The sequence below is a fragment of the Nomascus leucogenys genome, chromosome X, assembly GCF_006542625.1.
Source record: "Nomascus leucogenys isolate Asia chromosome X, Asia_NLE_v1, whole genome shotgun sequence".
NCBI lineage: Eukaryota > Metazoa > Chordata > Mammalia > Primates > Hylobatidae > Nomascus > Nomascus leucogenys.
In genome coordinates, this window is record NC_044406.1 from 38,584,094 (window position 1) to 38,610,719 (window position 26,626).

Genomic DNA, 26,626 nt, shown 5'->3' on the forward strand with positions numbered 1-26,626 from the left:
GTGCTGGGATTACAGGCATGAGCCACTGCACCCAGCCAAGGGACCCTTTACATTTAAATTCTCAAAATGACCCTAGGAGGAAAATGCCAATGGCTTCGTTTTACACCTGAGGAGATTAAGGCACAGAGGTGTGATAACTTGTCCGTGGTTCTCAGAACCCATGCCTGTGCTCCTGCCACTCCAATAGAGAAGTATGTGCCGCACATATTTTTAGACCTGTGAGTTGTGGTTTTTTCATCTTTTTCCAGGTGAGGGAATGGAAGGTCAGCCAAGAAGTAGTGAAAGTAAGATTAGAACCTGGTCTGTTGGTTCTAAGCCCAAGCTTTCAAGCTTTTTTAGACGGAGTCTCACTCTGTCGCCCACACTGGGGTGCAGTGGCATGACCTCGGCTCACTGCAGCCTCTGCCTGCTGGGTTCAAGTGATTCTTTTTTTTTTTCTTTTTTTTTCTTTTTTTTATTGAGGCGGAGTCTTTCTCTGTCGCCCAGGCTGGAGTGCAGTGACGTGATCTCAGCTCACTGCAACCTCTGCCTCCCGGGTTCAAGCTATTCTCCTGCCTCAGCCTCCTGAGGAGCTGGGATTACAGGCGTGCACCACTACATCCGGCCAGTTTTTGTATTTTTAGTAGAGACAGGGTTTCACCACGTTGGTTATGCTGGTCTCAAACTCCTGACCCTGTGATCTGCCCACCTGGGCCTCCCAAAATGCTGCGGTTACAGATGTGAGCCACCGTACCTGGCCTATTTTTTTTTTTTTTTTTTTGGAGTCAGGGTCTTGCTCTGTCACCAAGGCTGGCATACAGTGGCACAATCATGGCTCACTGCAGCCTCAACTTCTCGGGCTCAAGCAACCCTCCCATCTCAGCCTCCCCAGTAGTCAGGACAACTGGAGTGCGCCACCATGCCCAGCCAATTTTTGTGTTTTTTGTAGAGATGGGATTTTGCCATGTTGTCCAGGCTGGTCTCAAACTCCTGAGGTCAAGTGATCCACCCACGTCTGCTTCCCAAAGTGCTGGGATTACAGGCGCGAGATGCCGTGCCCAACCTAATCATAGTCTTATACCGTCTCCATGGAAGGACTTGGGCTACTATTTTTATGGCTGAGTAGAAAGGTGTTGGAAATCAGATCTTCAGTTCAAAGTCATATATAAGTTGTTTAGAGACAGTCTTGAGATAGAAATTATAGAGACTAAACTGTTCCTCCTTATCCACCAGCCTGACTAAACTTTTTTTTTTTTTTTCTTGAGACAGAGCCTCTCTCTGTCGCCCAGGTTGGAGTGCAGTGGCGCGATCTCAGCTCACTGTAACCTCCACCTCCTGGGTTTAAGCAATTCTCGTGCCGCAGCCTCCCGAGTAGCTGGGATTATAGGCACACAACCGTGCCTGGCTAATTTTTGTATTTTTAGTAGAGACGGGGTTTCACCATGTTGGCCAAGCTGGTCTCAAACTCCTGACCTCAGGTGATCCGCCTGCCTCGGCCTTTCAAAGTGCTGGGATTACAGTCATGAGCCACTGCACCCGGCCTAAACTTTTAAAACAATATCTATTTTTTTGGCCAGGAACGGTGGCTCATGCCTGTAACCCCAGCACTTTGGGAATCCAAGGTGGGGGATCTCTGGAGCTCAGGAGTTTGAGACCAGCCTAGGCAACATTTTTGCTTCTGCAAAAATCCAAAAACTAGCGGGCATGGTGGCTTATGCCCATGGTTCCAGCTACTTGGGAGGCTGAGACAGGAGGATCACTTGAGCCAAGGAGGTCAAGGCTGCAGAGAGCTGTGATACTGCTACTGCACTCCAGCCTGGGTGACAGAGTCAGACCCTGTCTCAATAAATACATGAATAAGGTCTGGGCATGGTAGCTTATGCCTGTAATCCCAGCACGTTAGGAGACCGAGGTGGGTGGATCACTTGAGGTCAGGAATTCGAGACCAGCCTGGCTAACATGATGAAACCCCATCTCTACTAAAAATACAAAAATTAACTAGGTGTGGTGGCACACGCTTGTAGTCCCAGCTATTCAGGAGGCTGAGGCAGGAGAATCACTAAACTTGGTAGGTGCAATCTAGCGTGGGCAATAGAGCGAGACTCCATCTCAAAAAATAAATAAAATAAATAAAACCTTTTTTGTTTTCAGATTCTAAAATGAAGAAAGTAAAAGCTGTAACTCCACTACTGAAAAGATAGCCATTGTTAATGTTGAAAACCTTATTTATTTGAATAGCTGGTACATGCACATGGTATACAATTTTAAAAATCCTTAAGGATATACAGTAGTAAAAAGAAGACTCCCTTGACCCTAGCTGCTTAGTTTCCTTTTCAGAGGCAATCACAGCTGCACTGTTTATGTTTTCATATATTTGTTTCCTGTGCCTTCTCTTCTCCCAAGTTTTATTAAGAAAATTTGCAAGCATATATGTGCATTACTTAGTCATTTGGAAGTAAATTACAGACTCAATTACATTTCACCCCTAAGTGCTTCAGCATTCACCTCTTAAAATCATCATTGTCCTGTACTACCACTATTCAATGATCACAACTAAGAAAATTTCCTCATGTCATCAGTTATCCAGTTTATATTTAAGCTTCCTTAATTTGCTCCCCAGATGTCTTTTTGTTATTTTGGAACCACAGTCCAATCAAAGTTTGTGCACTGTTTACCTATGTCTCAGAAATCTCTCATGTTTTGGAATGGTTCTCTCAACCTTTTTTTGTTTTTTTTTGAGATGGAGTTTCGCTCTTGTTGCCCAGGCTGGAGTGCAATGGCACGATCTCGGCTCACCGTAACCTCTGCCTCCCAGGTTCAAGCGAGTCTCCTGCCTCAGCCTCCTGAGTAGCTGGGATTACAGGCATGTGCCACCATGCCCGGCTAATTTTGTATTTTTAGTAGAGACGAGATATCTCCATGTTAGGCTGGTCCGGAACTCCCCAACCTCAGGTGATCCGCCCGCCTTGGCCACCCAAAGTGCTGGGATTACAGGTGTGAGCCACCGTGCCCAGCTCAAGCTTTCTTTTTAGACACTGACTTTTTGAAAAGACCAGGCCATTTGTCTTTGAGAACATCCTACATTCTGTGTTTGTGTTAAGATTTCCTCATGGAAACCTTACTATGTTCCTCTATATTGTATTGCTGTATTTCCTAGGAACTGGAAGGTAAGTCTAAAGGCTTGTTTAGATTCAAATTAAGCTGGATATGGTGGCTCATGCCTGTAATCCCAGAACTTTGGGAGGCCACGGCAGGAGGATCACTTGAGGCCAGGAGTTCAAGACTAGCCTGGGCAACACAGCAAGGCCTTGTCTTTATTATAACAAAAAATTTAAAAAAGGAAAAAAATAGATTCAGGTTACATATTTTTGGCAAGATACATCATAAATGATGCTGTGTGTTTCATATTGTATCACAACAGGAATATGCTCTTTTTTTAGATGGTGGTAAAATACACATAAAATTTCCTAAATTAACCATTTTTAAGTGTACAGTTCAGTAATGTTAAATATATTCACGTTTTTGTGCAAACGATCTCTACAACTTTTTCATCTTGCAAAACTGAAAATCTATACCCATTAAAAAACAACTCCCAGGCCAGGCGCAGTGGCTCATGCCTGTAATCCCAGCACTTTGGGAGACCGAGGTGGGCGAATCACAAGGTCAGAAGATCGAGACCATCCTGGCCAACATGGTGAAACCCTGTCTCTACTAAAAATACAAAAAATTAGCTGGGCGTGGTGGCGTGTGCCTGTAATCCCAGCTATTCGGGAGGCTGAGGCGAGAGAATCCCTTGAATCAGGGAGTCAGAGGTTGTGGTGAGCTGAGATCACGCCACTGCACTCCAGCCTAGCAACAGAGCAAGACTCCATCTCAAAAGAAAAAAAACTCTCATTTTCCCCTCCTCCCAGCCTATTTTTAAATTTTAATTTATATTATTATTTTTTTTTTTTTTCGAGATGGAGTCTTACTCTGTTTCCCAGGCTGGAGTGCAGTGGCACGATCTTGGCTCACTGCAGCCTCTACCTCCCAGGTTCAAGCGATTCTCCTGCCTCAGCCTTCCAAGTAGCTGGGATTACAGGCGCCCACCACCACGCCCAGCTAATTTTTGTATTTTTTTAGTAGAGACAGGGTTTCACCATATTGGTCAGGCTGGTCTTGAACTCCTGACCTCAGGTGATCCACCTGCCTCGGCCTCCCAAAGTGCTGGGATTACAGGCGTGAGCCACCGTGCCCAGCCCACTTTATATTATTTTAACATCGTTGAGTTTTGTGTCTTGTTTCACCTGTTGTGGGCTTTTGTCCATGTCATTAAAGGTTATAGAACTATCCATTCTGTGAATATACCATTTCTTTAGGTTGGGTTCTAGCTTCTTTTTTTAAATTATTCTTTCCTGTTTTTTTTTTTTTTCACTATTTTTTTAGAGAGAGTCTTGCTCTGTCACCCAGGCTGGAGTGCAGTGGTGTCATCATAGCTCATGCAGCTCTGAACTCTTGAGTTCAAGCGATCCTCCCTCCTCAGCCTTCCGAGTAGCTGGGACTACAGGCTCATGCCACCATGCCCAGCTAATTTTTAAAGTTTTTGTAGAGACTGGGTTTTGCCTTGTTGTCCAAGCTGGTTTCAAACTCCTGGCCTCAAGCGATCTTCCTGCCTCAGCCTCCCAAGGTGCTGAGATTACAGGTGTGAGTCACTACGCTTGTCCTGGGTTCTAGCTTCTGGCTGCTATATAGTAACTGCAGAAGGACTGTTTTTCCTAAGCCTTTGACCCAGAGCTTTGGTTGTGCTCAGTCTTTATGGGGACAGAGGAATAGTCTCTCTTTCCATTAGTCTGAGTACTGAGTGATTAGGGGACATTCTTGTTCATCTCAATATCTTTATTCCTTTTCCTCTCCTCTTCATCCTGACTTTCCCTCTACTGCCTCATCCCTCTTCCCTTAGGTAAGTCAAATCTCATGGATGCCATCAGCTTTGTGCTAGGTGAAAAAACCAGCAACCTGCGGGTAAAGACCCTGCGGGACCTGATCCATGGAGCTCCTGTGGGCAAGCCAGCTGCCAACCGGGCCTTTGTCAGCATGGTCTACTCTGAGGAGGGTGCTGAGGACCGTACCTTTGCCCGTGTCATTGTAGGTGGGTGAGGCTGGCCAGAAGGCTCTCCTTGGGTCCTGGGAGGTGGCGAGACTAGTTGACTGGGACAGGAAGGAGGCCTGACCCTTGCCAACTCATGCATTGTCTTGTAGGGGGTTCTTCTGAGTACAAGATCAACAACAAAGTGGTCCAACTACATGAGTACAGTGAGGAATTAGAGAAGTTGGGCATTCTCATCAAAGCTCGTAACTTCCTCGTTTTCCAGGTGGGCGTTTTTAACAGTTATTGGCTATCTGGTTTTTGCCAGACCATGCCCCATCCCCGCTCTGTCTGCGCCATCTCAGGCTTTATCATCTCTCCCTTGAGCTAATGTAGCACCTTGTTCACTGAGCTTCCCGACTTCAGTCTGGCCCCTGAGCCAGGTTCATCTTATGAGGACACACATTTGTTTTGTTTCCCCTCCCTTTTTTCCTTAAAACATTTCAGTGATTCCATATTGCCTTACAATGGTGGTTCTTAAACTATAGTCTCCAGACCAGCAGTATCAACATTACCTGGTAACATGTTAGAAAATGCACATTCTCAGGCCCTATCCTAGACTTCCCAACTTGGAAGAAACTGTGGGGTGGGGCACAGCAATGTGTGTTTTACTAAGCTCTCCAGTTTATTATGATGCCGGCTGAAATTTGAGAACTACTGCCTTAGAATGAGATCCAAACTCCTAAGCCTATCATTCGGGAAACCCCATCATCAAAATCCAAATACCATCTGCATGTTCTTCTCCAGCCTTGCACTCCAGCCTACTTAAATCATTTATGGTTCTGCAAATTCACCTGCTTTCTTTGGCCTACAGGTCTTTGCATATTAATTTTCCTCTACATAGAATAACTTTTTCTCTGTTTTTTTTTTGAGATGGAGTTTCGCTTGTCACCCAGGCTGGAGTGCAGTGGCACGATCTTGGCTCACTGCAACCTCCGCCTCCAGGGTTCAAGCGATTCTCCTGCCTCAGCCTCCCAAGTAGCTGGGACTACAGGCGCCCGCCACCATGCCTGGCTAATTTTTGTATTTTTGGTGGAGATGGGGTTTTACCATTTTGGCTAGGCTGGTCTTGAACTCCTGCTGATCTCAGGTGATCTGCCTGCCTCACCCTCCCAAAGTGCTGGGATTACAGGTGTGAGCCACCGCGCCTGGCCACCTTTTCTCTTTTATTTTCTTGGTTAGCTTCCGTCCATCTTCCAAACTCAGCACAGATGTCACCTTTGGGAAGCCTTCTGAGATAGATTTCCTTATCAGTCTCCTACCCCCAAGCTTCATTTTGTTCTTTTCCTGTGCTGCTTCTGTTACTGCACATAACACTTTGTTGTCTTTGTCCCTTTGGCTCCCTGTGCTCCTCAGAGGGCAAGGAATTTGTCCTCAAAGTCCAGTGTGAAATGTGGCACCAGGGGCATGGGAGAGAAAGTTGGTAACTTTTTCTGGATGAAGGAGTGGAAATGGGTAAGGTGAACTGGGCTGGCTGGGGTCTGAAGTGGAAGAGTGTTTCAACCTTTACTAGGGTGCTGTGGAATCTATTGCCATGAAGAACCCCAAAGAGAGGACAGCTCTATTTGAAGAGATTAGTCGTTCTGGGGAGCTGGCGCAGGAGTATGACAAGCGAAAGAAGGAAATGGTGAAGGCTGAAGAGGACACACAGTTTAATTACCATCGCAAGAAAAATATTGCGGCTGAACGCAAGGAAGCAAAGCAGGAGAAAGAAGAGGTAGGTGGCCAAGCTACCTCTTGGCTCTGAGGGACCAGGATGGAGCCAGTGCCTTATCGATGCACCCCTGCCACTATTCCCCTGTTTGCACAGGCTGACCGCTACCAGCGCCTGAAGGATGAGGTAGTACGGGCTCAGGTACAGCTGCAGCTCTTTAAGCTTTACCATAATGAAGTGGAAATTGAGAAGCTCAACAAGGAACTGGCCTCAAAGAACAAGGAGATTGAGAAGGACAAGAAGCGTATGGACAAGGTGGAGGATGAGCTGAAGGAGAAGAAGAAGGAGCTGGGCAAAATGATGCGGGAGCAGCAGCAGATTGAGAAGGAGATCAAGTAAGAGGCAGACCTGGGCCTGCGACTTGTGGGAAACCAAGAGGCCGTGCTGTTTATTAGGGTTCCTCTGAGCCCGGAGTTCAGTACCCATACTCATTTCTCTGTTATTCTCCTGACTTGCTTTTGTAAGAACCAGGCACATTTCTTGACTTGCAGTTTAGACAAATAGAATATTTAAGCACTCAGGCCCTGGGTAGACAGGTGCTCAGATGAGGGAGAACTCAAAAGGGGTGGTGGCCTTGCCAAGAAAGAGGAACCAGTGTGAGGCCGAGCCAATGGAGTGGCTGAGAAGGCCTTCCTAGAAGAGGAAACTGAAGCTAGAAGTTTAAAGGATAGGAATTTGAGGGGCCAACTAAGTAAATACAGGATGTTCTTGGGAGTTGTTAATGAGCTTCCTGGCCAGGGTTGAGGCAGAGTTGGTAGCTTTGCCTTATGGAGTGGCTGGAATGCCAGGCTGAAGTCATACCTTTCAGGGAGTAGTCAGACTGCTCCTTTTTTTCAGGATCTGTGGGGCATCACGCCCTTGTTCTTTTAAGTAATTCCCTGAGGTTGGCTCAGGGGCTCAAGTTCTCCTTTGGGTGAAAAGCCTGGGAACCCTCCCTTCTTCCATAATGCTCACGGGTTTCCCCCACCCCTCTGGCAAAAGGGAGAAGGACTCAGAATTGAACCAGAAGCGGCCTCAGTACATCAAAGCCAAGGAGAACACCTCCCACAAAATCAAGAAGCTGGAAGCAGCCAAGAAGTCTCTGCAGAATGCTCAGAAGCACTACAAGAAGCGTAAAGGTGACATGGACGAGCTGGAGAAGGAGATGCTGTCAGTGGAGAAGGCCCGGCAGGAGTTTGAAGAACGGATGGAAGAAGAGAGTCAGAGTCAGGGCAGAGATTTGACCTTGGAGGAGAATCAGGTAAGCTCTGGAAGGGGTTGGCAGGGAGGAGATCCCTGGGCTGACATCTGCTGACTTGGTCATCCCTGTTCTCCTTCCCTGTCCCTAACACAGGTGAAGAAATACCACCGGTTGAAAGAAGAAGCCAGCAAGAGAGCAGCTACCCTGGCCCAGGAGCTGGAGAAATTCAATCGAGACCAGAAAGCTGACCAGGACCGTCTGGATCTGGAAGAACGGAAGAAAGTAGAGACAGAGGTGGGCTATAGTTATAAGATTAGGGATGATGGTCCACAGAAAAGGATAAAGGTTGAGCATCCCAAATCCAAAATAATCCAAAATCTGAAACATTTCTGATCCCAAGCATTTTGGATTAGAGTTACCCAACCTGTAATGATAGTCTTTTTTTTTTTTTTTGAGACAGAGTTTCGCTCTTGCCCAGGCTGGAGTGCAGTGGTGTGATCTCAGCTCACCACAACCTTTGCCTCCCGGGTTCAAGCAATTCTCCTGCCTCAGCCTCCTAAGTAGCTGAGACTACAGGCGCGTGCCACCATGTCCGGCTAATTTTTGTATTTTTAGTAGAGACAGGGTTTCACTATGTTGGCCAGGCTGGTCTCGAACTCCTGACCTTGTGATCCACCCACTTCGGCCTCCCAAAGTGCTGGGATTACAGGCCTGAGCCACTGCGCCTGGCCATGATAATCTTAATGATAATGACAATAGCTCACATCTGTTGAGCACTTACTGTGTGATAGGCAATGTTCTTTACATGTGTTCACTCATTTAATTCTTCATTTATGATTATCTTTATGGAATGGCTACTATTACCCTATTTTACAAATGAGGAAATTATAACACAGTAATTTGCCTAAGGTCACAAGATTATTGTTATTTTTGAGACAGAGTCTTTCTCTGTCATGCAGGCTGAGGTGCAGTGGTGCGACCATGGCTCATTGCAGCCTCGACTTCCCAGGCTTTAGCAATCTTCCAACCAGAGCCTCCCGAGTATCCAGCACTACTCGTGCTTGCCACCATGCCTGGCTACTTTTTTTTTTTTTTTTTTTTTTGAGACAAAGTCTCACTCTGTTGCCCAGGCTGGAGTGCAGTGGCATGATCTCAGCTCACTGCAACCTCTGCCTGTCGGGTTCAAGTGATTCTTTTTATTTTTTTATTTTTATTGTTTTTTGAGACGCAGTTTCTCTCTTGTTGCCCAGGCTGGAGTGCAATGGTACCATCTTGGCTCACTACAACCTCTGCCTCCCGGGTTCAAGCAATTCTCCTGCGTCAGCCTCCCAAGTAGCTGAGATTACAGGCACCAGCCACCATGCCCAGCTAATTTTTGTGTTTTTAGTAGAGACGGGGGTTTCACCTTGTTGGTCAGGCTGGTCTCGAACTCCTGACCTCAGGTGATCCACCCGCCTTGGCCTCCTAAAGTGCTGGGATTACAGGTGTGAGCCAACGCACCCGGCCTCGTTCAAGTGATTCTTGTGTCTCAGCCACCTGAGTAGCTGGGATGACAGGTGTGTGCCACCACACCTGGCTAAATTTTTTGTAGTCTTAGTAGAGATGGGATTTCACCATGTTGACCAGGCTGGTCTTGAACTCCTGAACTCAAGTGATCCGCCCACCTCGGCCTCCTAATTTTTTTATTTTTGTAGAGTCAGGGTTCCTGCTTGTTGCCCAGGCTGGTCTTAAACTCCTGCCTGCCTCTGCGATCAGCCTGCCTTGGCCTCCCAAAGTGTTGGGATTAACAGGCATGAGCCACCACGCCCGGTCACTCACATAACTATTAAGTATCAGAACCAGACCCTGGGCAGTGTAGCTCTAAAGCCCACACTCTTACCAAATATACTTCACTTACTGCCTCCCTGATATCAATATAGTAATAACAACAATGATAGAAAGTTGTCACAGTGTCCCAGGAGTGTACAGTGTTCCAGGCATTCTGCTAAGCACTTTTAAATATTTAAAAGAATGTTGGCCAGGCATGGTGGATCACTTGAGGCCAGGAGTTTGAGATCAGCCTGAGCAACACAGTGAGACCCTGTCTCAAATTTTAAAAAATAATAAAAATTTTTTAAAAAGAATGTGATAGTCATTAATAGCAACCCTATATTAAGCACTTAATGTGTATTCTATGCAGTGGAGATTACCCACATTTTGCAGATGAGGAAACGGGTACAGAAAGGCCTGTGAAGCTTTATCTTGATTTGAGCCTCCATGGTTGGTGAAGAAGATGCCTTGGCTGGGTACAACACCTGTGAAAGGTTCTGGAGCTCTGGGAGGCCCCCATCATCAGTTAGAAGTTCAAACCGAACACCATCTATGTCTGCTTTTTAGTAGGCCTCCTATATTAGTGACAGATTGTCCTGGACTGTTGGGCTCTTGGATGAGTGGGCACATAAGGAGTGTTATCTAGGGCCCCCATGGTCTTGGTGTAAACTTGTGCAGCCCCTGATGATGGAATATGTTTGTTTCCCAGGCTAAGATCAAGCAAAAGCTGCGGGAAATTGAAGAGAATCAGAAGCGGATTGAGAAACTGGAGGAATACATCACCACTAGCAAGTATGTAGCTCTGCAACTGTCCCCCTTACTTCCAGGCCTGTTCCTGTGATCCCTACCTACCTGCCCCTCTTCATGCAGGACCCCCAGAGCTCTCTGAGCCAGGAGTATTTTCTCACCAGCAGGAGTAACTCCTGTGTGCCCTCACTTTGTAGGCAGTCCCTAGAAGAGCAGAAGAAGCTAGAGGGGGAGCTGACAGAGGAGGTGGAGATGGCCAAGCGGCGTATTGATGAAATCAATAAGGAGCTGAACCAGGTGATGGAGCAGCTAGGGGATGCCCGCATCGACCGCCAGGAGAGCAGCCGCCAGCAGCGAAAGGCAGAGATAATGGAAAGCATCAAGCGCCTTTACCCTGGCTCTGTGGTAAGAGCAGAGAGGGAACTCATTTCCTGAGCACTTACACTCACTGTCACACGATTTTCCCAGCAGCCCTGTAAGGACAGGGTTGCCAATCCCATTTTTATTGTTGGGGGAAATGAGGCTCGGAGAGGTTTAAAAAAGCACCGCTTCTAAGAGGAAGAACTGCAGTTCAAACCCAACTTGTTCTCCTAAGCTCATGTTCTTTTTTGTTTTTAATTTTTCAACCTGTCATACTAGGCAATCATGTTCTTTTCATCATACCAATTGCGTCTTTCTGGAGGTTTTGTCTTGCTATATCTATGCCTCTGGGAGGCAATTGGAAAACCAGGAAAGATTTTGGAAGCGGGTGAGGCCATGGGGCTGGAATTACTCTCCCAGGAAGTAGCTCTGTGCAGTCTTCTAAATGGGCTCCCTTGGCATGTATTAACTGGCCCAGTAGCTTTTAGGGACACCCTGAGCTTTATCAGATCTGTTGATCTTTTGGCCTCTTTCACCAAATCCTGAGTTCCCAGGTTCCCTGAATATTATCCCATACCTGGGTTCAACTTAGTTTGGTTCCACTAATATTTCCCTATCACTTCTCTAGGCACTGCTGGGGAGATAAGTATGATTAGAGTCAGTCCCTGCCCCCTTAATCTGATAGTTCTTAGGGAACCAGGCTTGATTTTGGAGGCTGCTGGAAGGGAACTGGTAAAAGAGATTGATTGATTGATTTTGAGATGGAGTCTCGCTCTGTCATGCAGGCTGGAGTGCAGTGGCACAACCTCGGCTCACTGCAGTCTCTGCCTCCTAGGCTCAAGTGATTCTCCTGCCTCAGCCTCCCAAGTAGCTGGGATTACAGGTGCCCACCACTATGCCCAGCTAATTTTTTTGTATTTTTAGTAGAGACGGGGTTTCACCATGTTGGCCAGGCTGGTTTTAAACTCCTGACCTCAAGTGATCTGCCTGCCTCGGCCTCCCAAAGTGGTAGGGTTACAGGCGTGAGCCACCACGCCCAGCCAGATTTATTTCGCTAAGTGCTTGTGAGAATTTGAAATAATATATATAAAATATTTGGCATAGTGCCTGGGTGGTGGTGGTCTGTAAAATGGTAAATGTGAGGTTTAGAAAGATGATTCTGGATTCAGACGTGACTGCCTGAAGTCATTGCTTGGGAGCCAGAATAGGCTTTTCCTTTATAGCATGGGGGCTGTGTTCTTCTGTGAGATAGGAAAAAACCAAAGTGTTTTTTCTACTCTCACACAACCAGCACAACACTTCACTTCTGACACCAGAAGTGTGGGGGTTTTTCCTCACACACCAAGCAATTCTCCAGCAGACACCAGCTGGGTGACCTATAATTCACTTCAGCTCTGACACTATTCATCTGGAGATAGCATCAGATCCTGTGGGTTAGGGGCTCAGTCCAAGACTTGAGATGCCAATTGCAAGTCTCAGGTTGTGACTTGTGGTTCTGACTGACCTGCTATAAATTACAGTTCCCGAGAATCCCTCCCTGGGTTTGATTAATTTACTAGTGCAGCTCACAGAACTCAGGAAAATGTTTTACTTATGTTTACCCATTTATGATGAAGGATATTACAAAGGATACAGAGAACAGCCAGATGGATGCATAAGGCAAGGTATGGGGGAAGAGATGTGAAGCTTCCATGCCCAATCTGGGCAAGCCACCCTCCAGGTACCCCCACACAGGGGCTTCATTATGTAGGCATGATTGATCAGATCATCAGCCATCAGTGATCAGTTCAACCTTCAGCCCCTCTCCCCTCCTGAAGTTTGCGGGGGTGGAGCTAAGAGTCCCAAATCTAATCCTGCCTTGGTCTTTCTGGTAACCAGCCCCTATCCAGAAGCTATCTATGGGCCTCCAACCATAATCATCTCATTAACATACAAAAGACACTGCTCATTCCCGAGATTCTAAGGGTTTTAGGAGTTGTGTGTCAGGAACTCGGGGGTAGAAGACTAAATATATATTTCATAAAACCACAGTCCACTTTGATCTTCAAACACAGATCCCTTACATCAGAACAATCATGTAATAAATAGAAAGATGCTGGGAGCGGTGGCTCACTCCTGTAATCCTCGCACTTTGGGAGGCGGAGGCGGGCGGATCATCGGAGGTCTGGAGTTCGAGACCAGCCTGGCCAACATGGTGAAACCCCGTCTCTACTAAAAATACAAAAATTAGCCGGGCATGGTGGCAGGCACCTGTAATCCCAGCTACTCGGGAGGTTAAGGCAGGATAATCACTTGAACCTGGGAGGTGGAGGTTGCAGTGAGCCAAGATTGCGCCACTGCACTTCAGTGTGGGCAACAGAGTGAGACTCCGTCACCAAAAAAAAGTAGAAAGATACTGGCACATTACTAGAATCCCATGCAGTCATTAATTAATAATTAGTCTAGTCCATGATCATGTCATATGAAAATGTCTGCTAGGGTGAGGCCATCAGGTTTGCAGGCTTCTATTCAATCTTGTTAGGTTCCAAAACCAGGAGTGTTCTCAGCAAACACAGCTTCACATTTTCAGGCATCTGGGATAATTGTGCTAAGAGACAATATCATCTCTTGCTCTGAACCTCTTTTGAGGTGTTAATGTAATATTGAGTTTCCCTCATTACATAACTCATTTATTCATTTCTTTACCTCCCTTCTCTTACCCCAACTTTTCCACCTTTCGAAGGGACATTAGGATTGGCCACTGTGCTGATCTAGAGTGCACACAGCAAGCTAGTCTGCAATTGCCTCCTCCTCAGTCCATACAGTCCCATTGAGATAGGGTAGGGTTACGTGGGTACAGAGCTAGTGGGTTGTCTTTTTTGTTTGTTTTGAGATAGGGTCTCATTACGTTGCCCAGGCTGGTCTTGAACTCCTGGGCTTAAGCTATCGTCTCACTGCAACCTCCTAAGTAGCTAGGATTACAAACACACAACACCATGCTTGGTATTGGGTTATCTTAACCACTAGGCAATACAGTTGCATTCACGATATAGATTCTAGTCTGTCCCCCTTTCCATACTGGGAATTCGGATTCCTGAGCCAGCTCCCAAAAGCTTCATACTTCAGTTTTCCCTTCTTACTTTACTCAGTACGGCCGCCTCATTGACCTATGCCAGCCCACACAAAAGAAGTATCAGATTGCTGTAACCAAGGTTTTGGGCAAGAACATGGATGCCATTATTGTGGACTCGGAGAAGACAGGCCGGGACTGTATTCAGTATATCAAGGAGCAGCGTGGGGAGCCTGAGACCTTCTTGCCTCTTGACTACCTGGAGGTGAGGCTTGTTGGGGATTGGGTCAGACCAGTGTTCAAGGGCCCCTCCTCTAGTACTCTGAGTTTGTGTTCTGCCACTGACTGAGCTTCTCCCCACAGGTGAAGCCTACAGATGAGAAACTCCGGGAGCTGAAGGGGGCCAAGCTAGTGATTGATGTGATTCGCTATGAGCCACCTCATATCAAAAAGGCCTTGCAGTATGCTTGTGGCAATGCCCTTGTCTGTGACAACGTGGAGGATGCCCGCCGCATTGCCTTTGGAGGCCACCAGCGCCACAAGGTGTGGATTCCCTTGCCCAAGTTGGAGCTGGACAGGCTCAGTACTGGAGATTCATTTGTTCAGCTTCTCCCCCTCTTCTCTCTTCCCCCTGCTGTGTGTAGACAGTGGCACTGGATGGAACCCTATTCCAGAAGTCAGGAGTGATCTCTGGTGGGGCCAGTGACCTGAAGGCCAAGGCGCGGCGCTGGGATGAGAAAGCAGTAGACAAGTTGAAAGAGAAGAAGGAGCGCTTGACAGAGGAGCTGAAAGTAAGCCACAGGCGGTGCTGTTTTTAGCAGTGGGAGTCCTAAGCCTAGGTCAGCCACCACCTTACCACCTAGCCCTTCTTTCTTGTTCCCTTCAGGAGCAGATGAAGGCAAAACGGAAAGAGGCAGAGCTGCGTCAGGTGCAGTCTCAGGCCCATGGACTGCAGATGCGGCTCAAGTACTCCCAGAGTGACCTAGAACAGACCAAGACACGACATCTAGCCCTGAATCTGCAGGTGGGGCCTGGCCTTCAGCCCTGTTCTCCAAAGGCCATCCACACATTCCTGGCCTAGGTTTCTCTGGGGGTGGGGAACTTGTTTCACTTCCCTGTCTCCTCCCAGCCTGCCGCAGGGAGCCAAATATAGCATAAAGTCAGACAGCCAGGGGTTCAGAGCTTGGCTCTGCCTTGAGTATGACATTAGGCAAGTAATTTCACCTCTCAGTGTCAACCTTCACATCTTTATCTGTGAAATGCGAGTTAAGATAATACCTACTCGGCTGGGCACGGTGGATCACCTGAGGTCAGGAGTTGGAGACCAGCCTGGCCAACCCTGTCTCTACTACAAATACAAAAAATTAGCCGGACGTGGTGGCAGGCGCCTGTAATCCCAGCTACTTGGGAGGCTGAGGCAGGAGAATTGCTTGAACCTGGGAGGTGGAGGTTGCAGTGAGCCGAGATCATGCCATTGTACTCCAGCCTGGGTGACAGAGCGAGACTCTGTCTCAAAATAAATAAATGATACCTACTTTATAGGGTCATTATTGAATGAGTTAACATGTAAAGTGCTTAAGACTACTATGTGTTCAGTTTATGTTATGTGCTATTGTTAGCATAATTTATCCATTCAACACATTTGAATTTTTGAAAGTGAGCTATGGGCATTTCAGTCCCTGCTTGTGGTAGTGGCGGGGGAGTAGGGGGAGGGTACTGTTCTAGGTATATTCATGTGTTGTTTTTTTTTTTTAATTGAGTACTTCCCCAGACTGCCCTAGAGATTTTATATGTAGTGTGTGTATTTATATGTCTTTTTCTAAACTCAAAAAATCTAAACTGAATTCTGAAACAACTCTGCCCCCAGGGGTTATAGATCAAAGATTGGGACCTATACCTAATGATGTTTATTGTGTGCCCAGCCCTGTGGATTGAAGCTGGTTGAACTGGATGCCAGGGAAGAAGCCATGTGATGGCTTCAGTGCAACATCATGGAGACTTGACTAGGGCAGTAGTGCTAAGCCAGGTTCTCTCAGTTGTGGAGAGCTAGCCCTTCCTGACTGTGGGGCCAGTGCAGTCAAGGTAGCTTTTTCTCCAAGGAGCCTGGTCTGCTTTGTCCTCTCAACCCATTGCCTGTAGGAAAAATCCAAGCTGGAGAGTGAGCTAGCCAACTTTGGGCCTCGCATTAATGATATCAAGAGGATCATTCAGAGCCGAGAGAGGGAAATGAAAGACTTGAAGGAGAAGATGAACCAGGTTGGTAGGGTGTGGGCCATGCCAGCGTGTGCGTCAGGGCAGGACTGGGACTGGAAACAGGACAGACTAAAAGGGCCGATGCCCTCCCTGGCTTCTCTTCTCAGGTAGAGGATGAGGTGTTTGAAGAGTTTTGTCGGGAAATTGGTGTGCGCAACATCCGGGAGTTTGAGGAAGAGAAGGTGAAACGGCAGAATGAAATCGCCAAGAAGCGGTAGGTGGGAGGATTGGTAAGAGATTGGGATGCCCTTGAGCCTCTAGCTTGACATCGTTGGAAAACCAGATGCTGTCATAGGCAAGGGTCAGCTCTTAGAACTATGTGAGTTTATGTAGGTAGGCCTTAACAGAAATCAGGAGGGCAGTATGGCATAGTTATAGTGGCTAAGAGTGCCAACTCTAAACTTGATTCCTGGATTACAACCTCAGCTCCACAACTCGTTATCTTTGGCAGTGACTCGACTTCTGTAAGCTGCAGTATCTGCAAAATGGTATAATGATACCTATCTCATGGCATTGTTGGGAGGGTCAGGTGAAATGATCTTTTTTTTTTGACACAGGGTCTCACTCTGTTGCCGAGACTGGAGTGCAGTGTCAATCTTGACCTTCCCAGGCTCAGGTGGTCCTCCCATCTCAACCTCCTGAGTAGCTAGGACTACAGATGTTTGCCACCACGCCCAGCTAATTTTTCTTTTCTTTTTTTTTTTTTTTTTTTTTTTTTGTTGTTATTGTAGAGATGGGGTTTTGCCATGTTGCCCAGGCTGGTCTTGATCTCCTGGGCTCAAGTGATCCTCCTGCCTCAGCCTCCCAAAGTGCTGGGATTACAGGTGTGAGCCAGATTGCCAGCCTTTTTTTTTTTTTTTTTGAGATGGAGTCTTGCTCTGTCACCCAGGCTGGAGTGCAGTGGCATGATCTCGGCTCACTGCAACCTCCACCTTCTGGGCTCCTGTGTTCATGCAATTCTCCTGCCTTAGCCTCCCGAGTAGCTGGGACTACAGGTGCACGCCACCATGCCTGGCTAATTTTTCGTATTAGTAGAGATGGGGTTTCACCATGCTGGCCAGACTGGTCTGGAACTCCTGACCTCGTGATCCACCAGCTTTGGCCTCCCAAAGTGCTGGGATTACAGGATGATCCACCACGCCCGGCCCCAACCCCCGCCTGGCTTTTTTTTTTTTTTTTACCTTTTTAAAAGGTATTTAACAGCTTACATATCATCTACTAAGAGCAAGAAATAGTAGCTTTTGTTGTTATCATAATGGGCAATGTGAGGTGGAGGGAGGCAGGAGATGAAATTCTTGGTTGAAACAATAGCCAGAAGAAAATAATCTTCTCATTTTTCCTCACTTTAGTTGATTCATTCATTCAACAAACCTTTGTTGAGTACCTACCTTGTGCCAGGTTGTCTTGTGCTAGGTATCGGAAGGGGGACAAGGGAGATGGAGGTAAGACAGATGAACACAACACAGTCTTTGCTGAAGGAGGTCATCCCTTGTACCCTGGGCTTCAGTTAGCAGTTTAGCCCTTTGCCCATACAGTAAATATTCATTGCTGTCCTACTTCAAGCCAGTCTCAAGGGATATAGAATTGAATCAGACTCTGTTTCTTTCCTCAGGAAACATATAGAGTACTGGGGGAAACATCAATTTAAGGACAGTGTGATCAATGGTGTAATTAAGGTAGATACAAAATACTGAAGAAATTTTCAAGGAACTGCAAATCAACAACAGGAAAAATAAAAAACAACGACAAGAAACCCAATAGAAATGTGGCAAAGTACTTATGATACCTAATGCAATGAAAAAAGTAAAAAAAAAAAAAAAAAAAAAGTGGCAAAGAATATAGATAGGCTTTCATGGAAAGAGAAGTTCAAGTGGCTAATGACCATAGGAATTGAGGTCTAACCTCTTAATCAGAGAAATGCAAATTAAAAAGTCTTAACAGTATAGGTGGAAATCTATAGATGTCCTGTGTAGTATGTGGAAAAAAAAATATATATATATATATCCATATATATATATATATGTGTATATATATATATATATATACACACACATATATCCATATATATATACACACACATATATATATCCATATATATATACACACACATATATATATCCATATATATATATATATATATATATACACACACATATATATATATCCACACACACACACATATATATATAACCTATGGGTATATATCCCAGAGAGAGTCTTGCCATAGGGTCCCAAAGAGATACATATTCAGTGTCATTCATCTTGGCATAACTTGTAGTAGTGGGACACTGGTGGCAATGTAGATGGCCATTACTGGGGGAAGCATAAGTCAAATGAATATATAGACTGGAATACTGTGTGGGAGTTCACAGCAAGAACTAGATTTGTGGACAGTAATGGATAACTTATAAACCTGGTATTGACCAGAAAAAAGAATAAAATTTATAACACAGTCGATTTGTGTAAATTTTAGAACTAAGACATTTTACAAGGATATGCATTTTTAAGGAATGCATGTGTGTATGTCACTTTGTGGTGCATGTTCACAGTAGGGAAGGTAATGGGAATGGAAATTGGGGATTGAAACAAAGAGGACAAGGGAAGGGTCTTCCCCAGGCAGTGATGATAAGTGTGTTATGAAGTGTGGGATATGATTAACTTGCTTCTGCACCTGAAGTCTAAAAAGGGAGGAACCCAACAAAGTGTAATAGAAACTAGGAACCTGATCAGAACCGTCAGGAAAGGTTTTACAAAACAGGGAGTGATGACTGGAGACCTGAAGAGTGAGTAGGATTTAGCCAGCCAGGCAGCGACAGAAAAAGGGAATTCCAGGCAGAGAGAACAGCATGCTTGGAGGTGTGAGAGAGCATGCCTTGTTCTGGATACTAAGTAGTTTTTAATGTCTGGAGCATAAAGCAGAGTCAGGAAGAAGGTGGGGAGTGGCGGAGAGGTCAGCAGGGGCCGGATCACAGAGGCCTTTATGAGTCACTTAGGAGATTGGATATAAAATTGCATAGCTCAAAATTACAGAGTTAGTTACATTTCATTTGGATTATAGTGGCTAATAGGTTTAAGCTGCTAGCATGACATCTGGCAGCATCTGTCACACCATATTGGGAGTTGGAGAGGGCAATTGGAAGTTAGTCCTGCCTGGCCTGCCGGTGCCTGTGTATGCTGGTTGCATACTCTTGTGTTTCTGAGAGATGGAAAGGAGGACAATAGCAGGAATCCAGTATTTTCTCCATGTTTTTGTACTATCCAAGTTCTGCCCTTTAAGAGGTTCTGGGACCTTGGGGCAGAAGTTGAGATGCTGTAGTTGAAGCCTTTGGACAAATGTAAGCTGAGTACAGTCAATATACCTGGTGATAATGGTAACTAAAATTGATTGAGTAGTTATCGTGGACCCGGTGTGGTTCTAAGGACTTTATACATATTAACTCATTTAAAAATCTCCCAATAACCCTAAGGTAAGTACTATTATTATGTCCGTTTTGCAGATGGGGGAAACAGGCCTGGAAAGTATAACCAACTTGCCTGAATCACATTACTAGTAAGTGGCAGAGTTGAGATGCCAATCTTCTTAATCCACTACATTATGTTGCAGTGGTGGTATACTAGAAAGAGCCCGGGTTTTGGTGTTAAATCTGGGTTTCAGTCTCACATGTGCCATTGACTAGCTGTGTGGCCTTGGGCAAGGTCTTTTACCTCTTGGCCTAAGTTTTCCTCATGTGTAAAATTAGGATAATAATGCCTACTTGCAGAGCTGTTGATTAAAGGATTAGAGATAATATATGTAAAGTACATAGAAGCCTAATAAATAGGAATTACCATAGCTGGTGGAATCAGATGGACTCTTTTATGCCTCCTTATAGGAACTTGGAGGGCGCTGGGGTCTTCAGTGTTTAAAGGGGGATAAATAAGGTTTGGCCGAATCTTCCCTGCCTTATGCCATGTCCACAGGGCTAGGCTGAGGAACTTAGTTCTTCAGCTTCAGGGGACCGTTTTATGGGCATATGGATGGATGAAGCAAGCTGTGACTGAAAATCAGTAACTCTGGGTCCCTGAGCCCTGGGTCTAGTTTCCCTTTCTTCCCATAGTTGGATTTTGTACATTGGTTATCTCTGGCTGATGAGATTATGAGTTATTCTCCCCCCACCTTTATACACAGTTTGGAGTTTGAGAATCAGAAGACTCGCTTGGGCATTCAGTTGGATTTTGAAAAGAACCAACTGAAGGAGGACCAAGATAAAGTACACATGTGGGAGCAGACTGTGAAAAAAGATGAAAATGAGATAGAAAAGCTCAAAAAGGTAAGGAAGGAAAGAATTAAAAGATAGACTAATAACTGGGAGGAAAAATGGGAAGAAATACGACAGACAGAAGGATAATGTCCACAACTTAGAAATTTCTCATCTAAATCAATAAGAAAAATACCAAGACCTAAACGGGAAAAATGGATAAGTGTCACAAACAGTTCAAGAAGACTTTCAAATAGTCCCTAAACACATACAAATAATTTAATCTTACTAAAGAAACGCAAATTAAAGCAACAGTTAAATACAATGTATTTTCTAGCACATCACGGAAAATGTAAAAACAAAGGACACAATGCTCAATACCAGCCATGGTATAGACTAGTACTCTTTTTTTCTTTTTTTGAGATGGAGTCTTGCTCTGTTACGCAGGCTGGAGTGCAGTGGCACTATCTCAGCTCACTGCAACCTCCGCCTCCCGGGTTCACGCCATTCTCCTGCCTCAACCTCCCAAGCAGCTGGGACTATAGGCGCCTGCCACCATGCCCAGCTAATTTTTGTATTTTTAGTAGAGACGGGGTTTCACCATATTGGCCAGGCTGGTCTCGAACTCCTGACCTCATGATCCACCTGCCTCGGCCTCCCGAAGTGCTGGGATTACAAGCATGAGCCACCGTGCCTGGCCAGGAGACCAGTATTCTTACATAATGTGGCACCATCCTTCAAGAAGCTTCACAATGCATTTATACCCTGTAACTCAGTAATACCTGAGGAGATCATCCAAAATGCTGGCAAAGCTTTATGCGAACACTTTGATGTTTATAACAAGCATTATTTATAGTTCCAAATTGGAAACTACTCAGTGCCCCTTGGAAAGTGGGAATTTAGCAAATCATGCTACGTTTGTAAAATTACTTATGTAGTGTCTTCAAACTTTAGTAATACACAGACCCTTTTTAAAGGAAAAATAGTCCCTAAGATTGCCAGTGTTTCCTTAAATCCGTGATGTTACTTAAGTATACACAAATATATATACTTAGAACACTTAACCAAATGCTAAGACAAAGTTAAAAATTAAATACTGACAAAGTGAGCAAAATTTAGATTGACCATGTAAATTCAGTGCAACAAATGATGATGTTTTGCTGAAACCTGGTGACTTCACAGTGTGACTGTGCTACTGACTGCTACAGCTCAGTTCTTTTGAGTTTAGCATGCCTGTGCCACCATGTATTGTGTGATGACTCAATTTTCTCACACCCTTTCTCTTTAAACTACTATGAAGCCTTTGTTCCTTACAGCATTCCCTGCTGAGGTGATTTGGCCTTCTCTTAGTTTGAACTTATTGTTTGACTTATGTCTGCCTATGTTTGTTGCTTGTTTGTGTGTTTTCTTCATTAACCCCTGATGATTAAAGTAGTCCTCTTTGGTGTCTGAAATCTTTTTTTTTTTTTTTTTTTCGAGACTCAGGTTTGATCTTGTTGCCTAGGCTAGAGTGCAATAGCACTCGGCTCACTGCAGCCTCTGCCTTCCGGGTTCAAGTGATAACTCCTGCCTCTGCCTCCCGAGTAGCTAGGATTACAGGCGCCCGCCACCACGCCCGGCTAATTTTTTGTATTTTTAGTAGAGATGGGGTTTCACGATGTTCGCCAGGCTGGTCTGGAACTCCTGGCCTCAAGTGATCCACCTGCCTCTGCCTCTCAAAGTGCTGGGATCATAGATGTGAGCCACCACGCCCGGCCTGGTGTCTGTAATCTTAAATGCAGTTGTAGCTTGGGCAGTAAAATCCTGAGGCAAGACAAGTTAGATACCTAGATGATTTGGGATATTACATATATGTAATTTTTTTACTTTTTATTTTGAAATAATTTTCAACTTTGCAAAAAATTGCAAGGAACAGTACAAAGAACTCCTATCTACCTATCACCAAGATTCATCAGTCATCAACATGTTGCCGCATTATCTTTTGCATTCTCTCTCTATATATATATGCTTATTATTTTTTATGAGCCATTTGGGAGTAAGTTGCAGATATGTCCCCGTTATGTGATTTTTTTTTTTTTTTTTTTTTTTTTTTTTTTTTTTTGAGACAAGGTCTTGCCCTGTCGCCCAGTTTAGAGTGCAGTGGCATGATCTCAGCTCACTTCAACCTCCACCTCCCAGGCTCAAATGATCCTCCCACCTCAGCCTCTCAAGTAGCTGGGTCCACAGGCGTGCACCACCACACCCAGCTAATTTTTGTATTTTTTGTAGAGACGGGGTTTTGCCTTATTGTCCAGGCTGGTCTCAAACTTCTGGGCTCAAGCAATCTGCCCACCTTGGCTTCCCAAAGTGCTGGAATCACAAATGTAAGCCACTCCACCAGGCCCCCTTTATGTGACTTAAGATCAAAATGAAAACAAAAATTTTCCTTTGTAAAAATCAGAACATTATACGTAAGGCCACAATCCCCTTTGGCTGACCACTCTTCATCCTAGTCCCCTTCCTCTTGCCAGAGGTGATTCTTCCAGACCCTTTAAGGATTTACTTAAATACTTGTACATTTACATATGTGTATTCATAGGAAATGCACAGTATTATTTGTGTGGGTTTAAAAAAAAAAAAAAAAAAAAAAAAAACAAATGTTACCATACTGCATATGACAAAGTTTTGATGTAGAAAAAAATGCTCAAATATAACATTAAGTCAGAATACAGAGTTTTAATTACAATCTAGTCTCAACTCTATAAAGCTGTCTGTAAATAATGCTGAGAGAAAATGTGCTAGAATGTTAATTGATTATCTAGCTGATGAGATTGTGAGTGATTCCCTCCTTACTACTTTCTCTATACTTTTCTACATATACTAGATAACTTGTAAAATTGGGGTGTGTGGGAGAGGACAACCAAATTTAAAAAAGATAGGAGGCTGAGGGGTGATGGGGGTGTGAAAGCAAAGCTCATTGACGAGTGGCTCCAATAAACTGCCTAGTTGGAAGGGTGGGAGCAGGAGAATATCCCAGGGTAAGATGGGGAAAGTCTTCACCTATTGTCCTGTTCCCACTGCTGGGACCAGGAGGAACAAAGACACATGAAGATCATAGATGAGACCATGGCTCAGCTACAAGACCTGAAGAATCAGCATCTGGCCAAGAAGTCAGAAGTGAATGACAAGAATCATGAGATGGAGGAGATTCGTAAGAAACTGGGGGGCGCCAACAAGTGAGTGGGTTCAGGCCTGGGGTGGGAGGACGTAGATAGAGCAGGCAGCCTGCCAGATTTGGGTCTCACCTAGCCCCTGGACCTTTTTTAGGGAAATGACCCATTTACAGAAGGAGGTGACAGCCATTGAGACCAAGCTTGAACAGAAGCGCAGTGACCGTCACAACTTGCTGCAGGCCTGTAAGATGCAGGACATTAAGTTGCCACTGTCAAAAGGCACCATGGATGATATTAGTCAGGAAGAGGTGAGTATTGTGGCTGGTGGTGGGAGTGGGCTATGAACATCATTAACCAGGGATGGGGAGTGAAAGTGACCAGTAAGGGCAGTGAGAGAGAGAAAGATGGTGGGCAGATAGATGGTGAAGGGACGTGAAAAGGGATGCAGGAGAGATGAGGCAAGGTGCAGTGGTGAAGGCAGGTGAGGTGAAAGGTAATAATGGCTTTGGTGTGAGAGAGAAGTTGAATTGGGAGTAGAGCTGCAAGCCAGTGAGTGGGTGGTGAGAGAGTTGAGCCAGGAAAGAATGAAGTAATTCATTAACCTTAGGGACCTGAGCTATATTAGTTCCAGCAGGTGACAGAAATTGGTAGGAGTGGGAATTGAGGGACATTAGCCAAGAGCAAAGGAAGACAGAAAGCTAGGGGACCTGAGGATGATAGCTTAGCTGCAGTGAGGGAGATTGGCCAGGAGAGGGTTGGGTAAGGGACATTAGCAATGCAGAGGTGAGGAAGTTTAGTTATAGGAAAACCAGAGATACTAGCCAAAGAGGAGCAGGGGAAGCAAAGATTTGTAGCAAGAGGATGGGAAATGTTAACTGAGAGGTTTGCATATATTAATATCTTGTCTTAGACCTGGTTATATATCTCAGTCCCATGTATCTTTCTCCCTCCTCACTTTCCAAATGGCATTTCAGTTTAATTCAGTAAAATATTTTGAATACCAGAAATGTTCTGGGCATCATGGTAGCATGTGACATAATTACCCCAATCCTAACCACAGACCTGCCAGACAGGCATTATCCCCACATTACAGGTGAAGAAACTCAGGATCTGAGAATGTGACTTGCCCAAAATCACAATGTTAGTAAGTGGTAGACCTCCATTTTTTTTTTTTTTTTTTTTTTTTTGAGACAGAGTCTTGCTTTGTTGCCCAGGCTGAAGTGCAGTGGCGTGATCTTGGCTCCCTGCAGCCTCTGCCTCCCAGGTTCAAGTGATTCTTGTGCCTCAGTCTCCCACGTAGCTGGGATTACAGGCATGCACCACCACTCCTGGCTAATTTTTGTATTTTTAGTAGAGATAGGGTTTCAGCATGTTGGCCAGGCTGGTCTCAAACTCTTGACCTCAAGTGATTCACCTGCCTTGGCCTCCCAAAGTGCTGGGATTATAGGTGCAAGCCACTGCACCTGGCCATAGAGTTCAATTTTGAACTTGAGTCATTCTGCCTGCAAAGCCTGTGTTCCTTCTGCCATGGTGCTTTCTAGCAAGGTGCTTTCTCAAAGATGGAAGGCTGCAAAGGAGCTCCCTATAGAGGTGCACTCTCATGGCCAGTCTACTCCACTTGACTCTCCGTTGCCATTGCAGGGTAGCTCCCAGGGGGAGGACTCAGTGAGTGGTTCACAGAGAATTTCCAGTATCTATGCACGAGAGGCCCTCATTGAGATTGACTACGGTGATCTGTGTGAGGATCTGAAGGTGAGGATCAACCACAGGGGTGTGGTGGGGTTGGGGGTTGGGTGGGAGTGGGACCATCTTCCTAGCTGTCCAGAGAGGGGGTCAGCCCATCTGGGGGCTCTGTGGAGACCATGGCTGGAAAGAGGGGAAAGCTGGCAAGGGTGGGAGGATTGAGTTGTGAGGCAGGATCTCCCCCTCATATATACACACAGACATATGCACATTCCCCACCCCATACCCCGAGTTGTGCCCTTGCCTGCTATCAGTTTTCCCCTTCTATGTGTGTATATAACTAAGCTAAGCCTAGGTACACACAGAAGAGACTTCAGTACAGTGAACAGATTGACCTCAGGTGTTCCTCAGGACTCTTTCCTCCTCGCCTGGCATTCTTTCATCCTGGGTATCACTTTACTTCCATGGCTTCCGCTGCAGTCTCTATGCTAGGTCCCACAGGTACCTCAAACCCTAGCCTTCCTCCCCATATTTACCCATCTCCTCAGTGCCACTCACATGCTCAGCCAGAAATCTGAGCCTCATCCTTGACTTCTCCCTCTTTCACTTTACATAATCAATTAATTACCAAGCCCTATGGATTCTGCCTCCTAAATATTTTTTTTTTTTTTTTTTGAGACGGAGTTTCGCTCTTGTTGCCCAGGCTGGAGTGCAGTGGTATGATCTCAACTCACTGCTGCAACCTCTGCTTCCCAGGTTCAAGCGATTCTCCTGCCTCAGCCTCCCGAGTAGCTGAGATTACAGGTGCCCGCCATCATGCCCAGCTAATTTTTAGTAGAGGCGGAGTTTCACCACGTTGGTCAGGCTGGTCTTGAACTCCTGACCTCAGGTGATCCACCCGCCTTGGCCTCCCAAAGTGCTGAGATTACAGGCGTGAGCCACTGCGCCTGGCCCTAAATATCTATTGAATTCTGGTTTTTGTTTCCACTGTCTCTAATGCAGGCCACTTTCATCTCACATAGCCAACTACAGGAGCCTCCTAAATAGTTTATGATATGTTTCAATCATCATATTCAGGAGGATTTGATTTTTTTAACGTATGGAAAATTTCAAGCATATGGAAGTAAAGAGAATGATAATAATGAACCTCAGGCACTCAGCTTCAACAGTTAAGCAATCTTATTTTTTATACCCCCCATTGGAGTATTTTAAAGAAAACTCTAGACATTACTCCATCCATAATTACCTCAGCATGTATCTCTAGAATATGAGAACTTTTAAGAAAAACAACCATAATATTATACCTGAAAATATTTAACAATAACCCCACAATATCA

General features: G+C 45.4%; 1 protein-coding gene across 1 annotated transcript in view; it reads left to right on the plus strand.

Annotated features, from left to right (window-relative positions):
• SMC1A (structural maintenance of chromosomes 1A) overlaps positions 1-26,626 on the plus strand; it is a 48,221-nt gene that overhangs the window by 2,441 nt on the left and 19,154 nt on the right. Inside the window, exons 2-19 of the mRNA XM_030806770.1 lie at positions 4,919-5,107; positions 5,218-5,330; positions 6,618-6,821; positions 6,915-7,153; positions 7,800-8,058; positions 8,152-8,292; positions 10,517-10,599; positions 10,752-10,959; positions 14,043-14,228; positions 14,327-14,506; positions 14,608-14,754; positions 14,850-14,987; positions 16,103-16,219; positions 16,324-16,430; positions 20,385-20,526; positions 23,524-23,669; positions 23,761-23,914; positions 25,248-25,358. Of these exons, the coding sequence (XP_030662630.1) occupies positions 4,919-5,107; positions 5,218-5,330; positions 6,618-6,821; positions 6,915-7,153; positions 7,800-8,058; positions 8,152-8,292; positions 10,517-10,599; positions 10,752-10,959; positions 14,043-14,228; positions 14,327-14,506; positions 14,608-14,754; positions 14,850-14,987; positions 16,103-16,219; positions 16,324-16,430; positions 20,385-20,526; positions 23,524-23,669; positions 23,761-23,914; positions 25,248-25,358 (2,864 nt within the window). The remainder of the gene's footprint in view (positions 1-4,918; positions 5,108-5,217; positions 5,331-6,617; positions 6,822-6,914; positions 7,154-7,799; positions 8,059-8,151; positions 8,293-10,516; positions 10,600-10,751; positions 10,960-14,042; positions 14,229-14,326; positions 14,507-14,607; positions 14,755-14,849; positions 14,988-16,102; positions 16,220-16,323; positions 16,431-20,384; positions 20,527-23,523; positions 23,670-23,760; positions 23,915-25,247; positions 25,359-26,626) is intronic.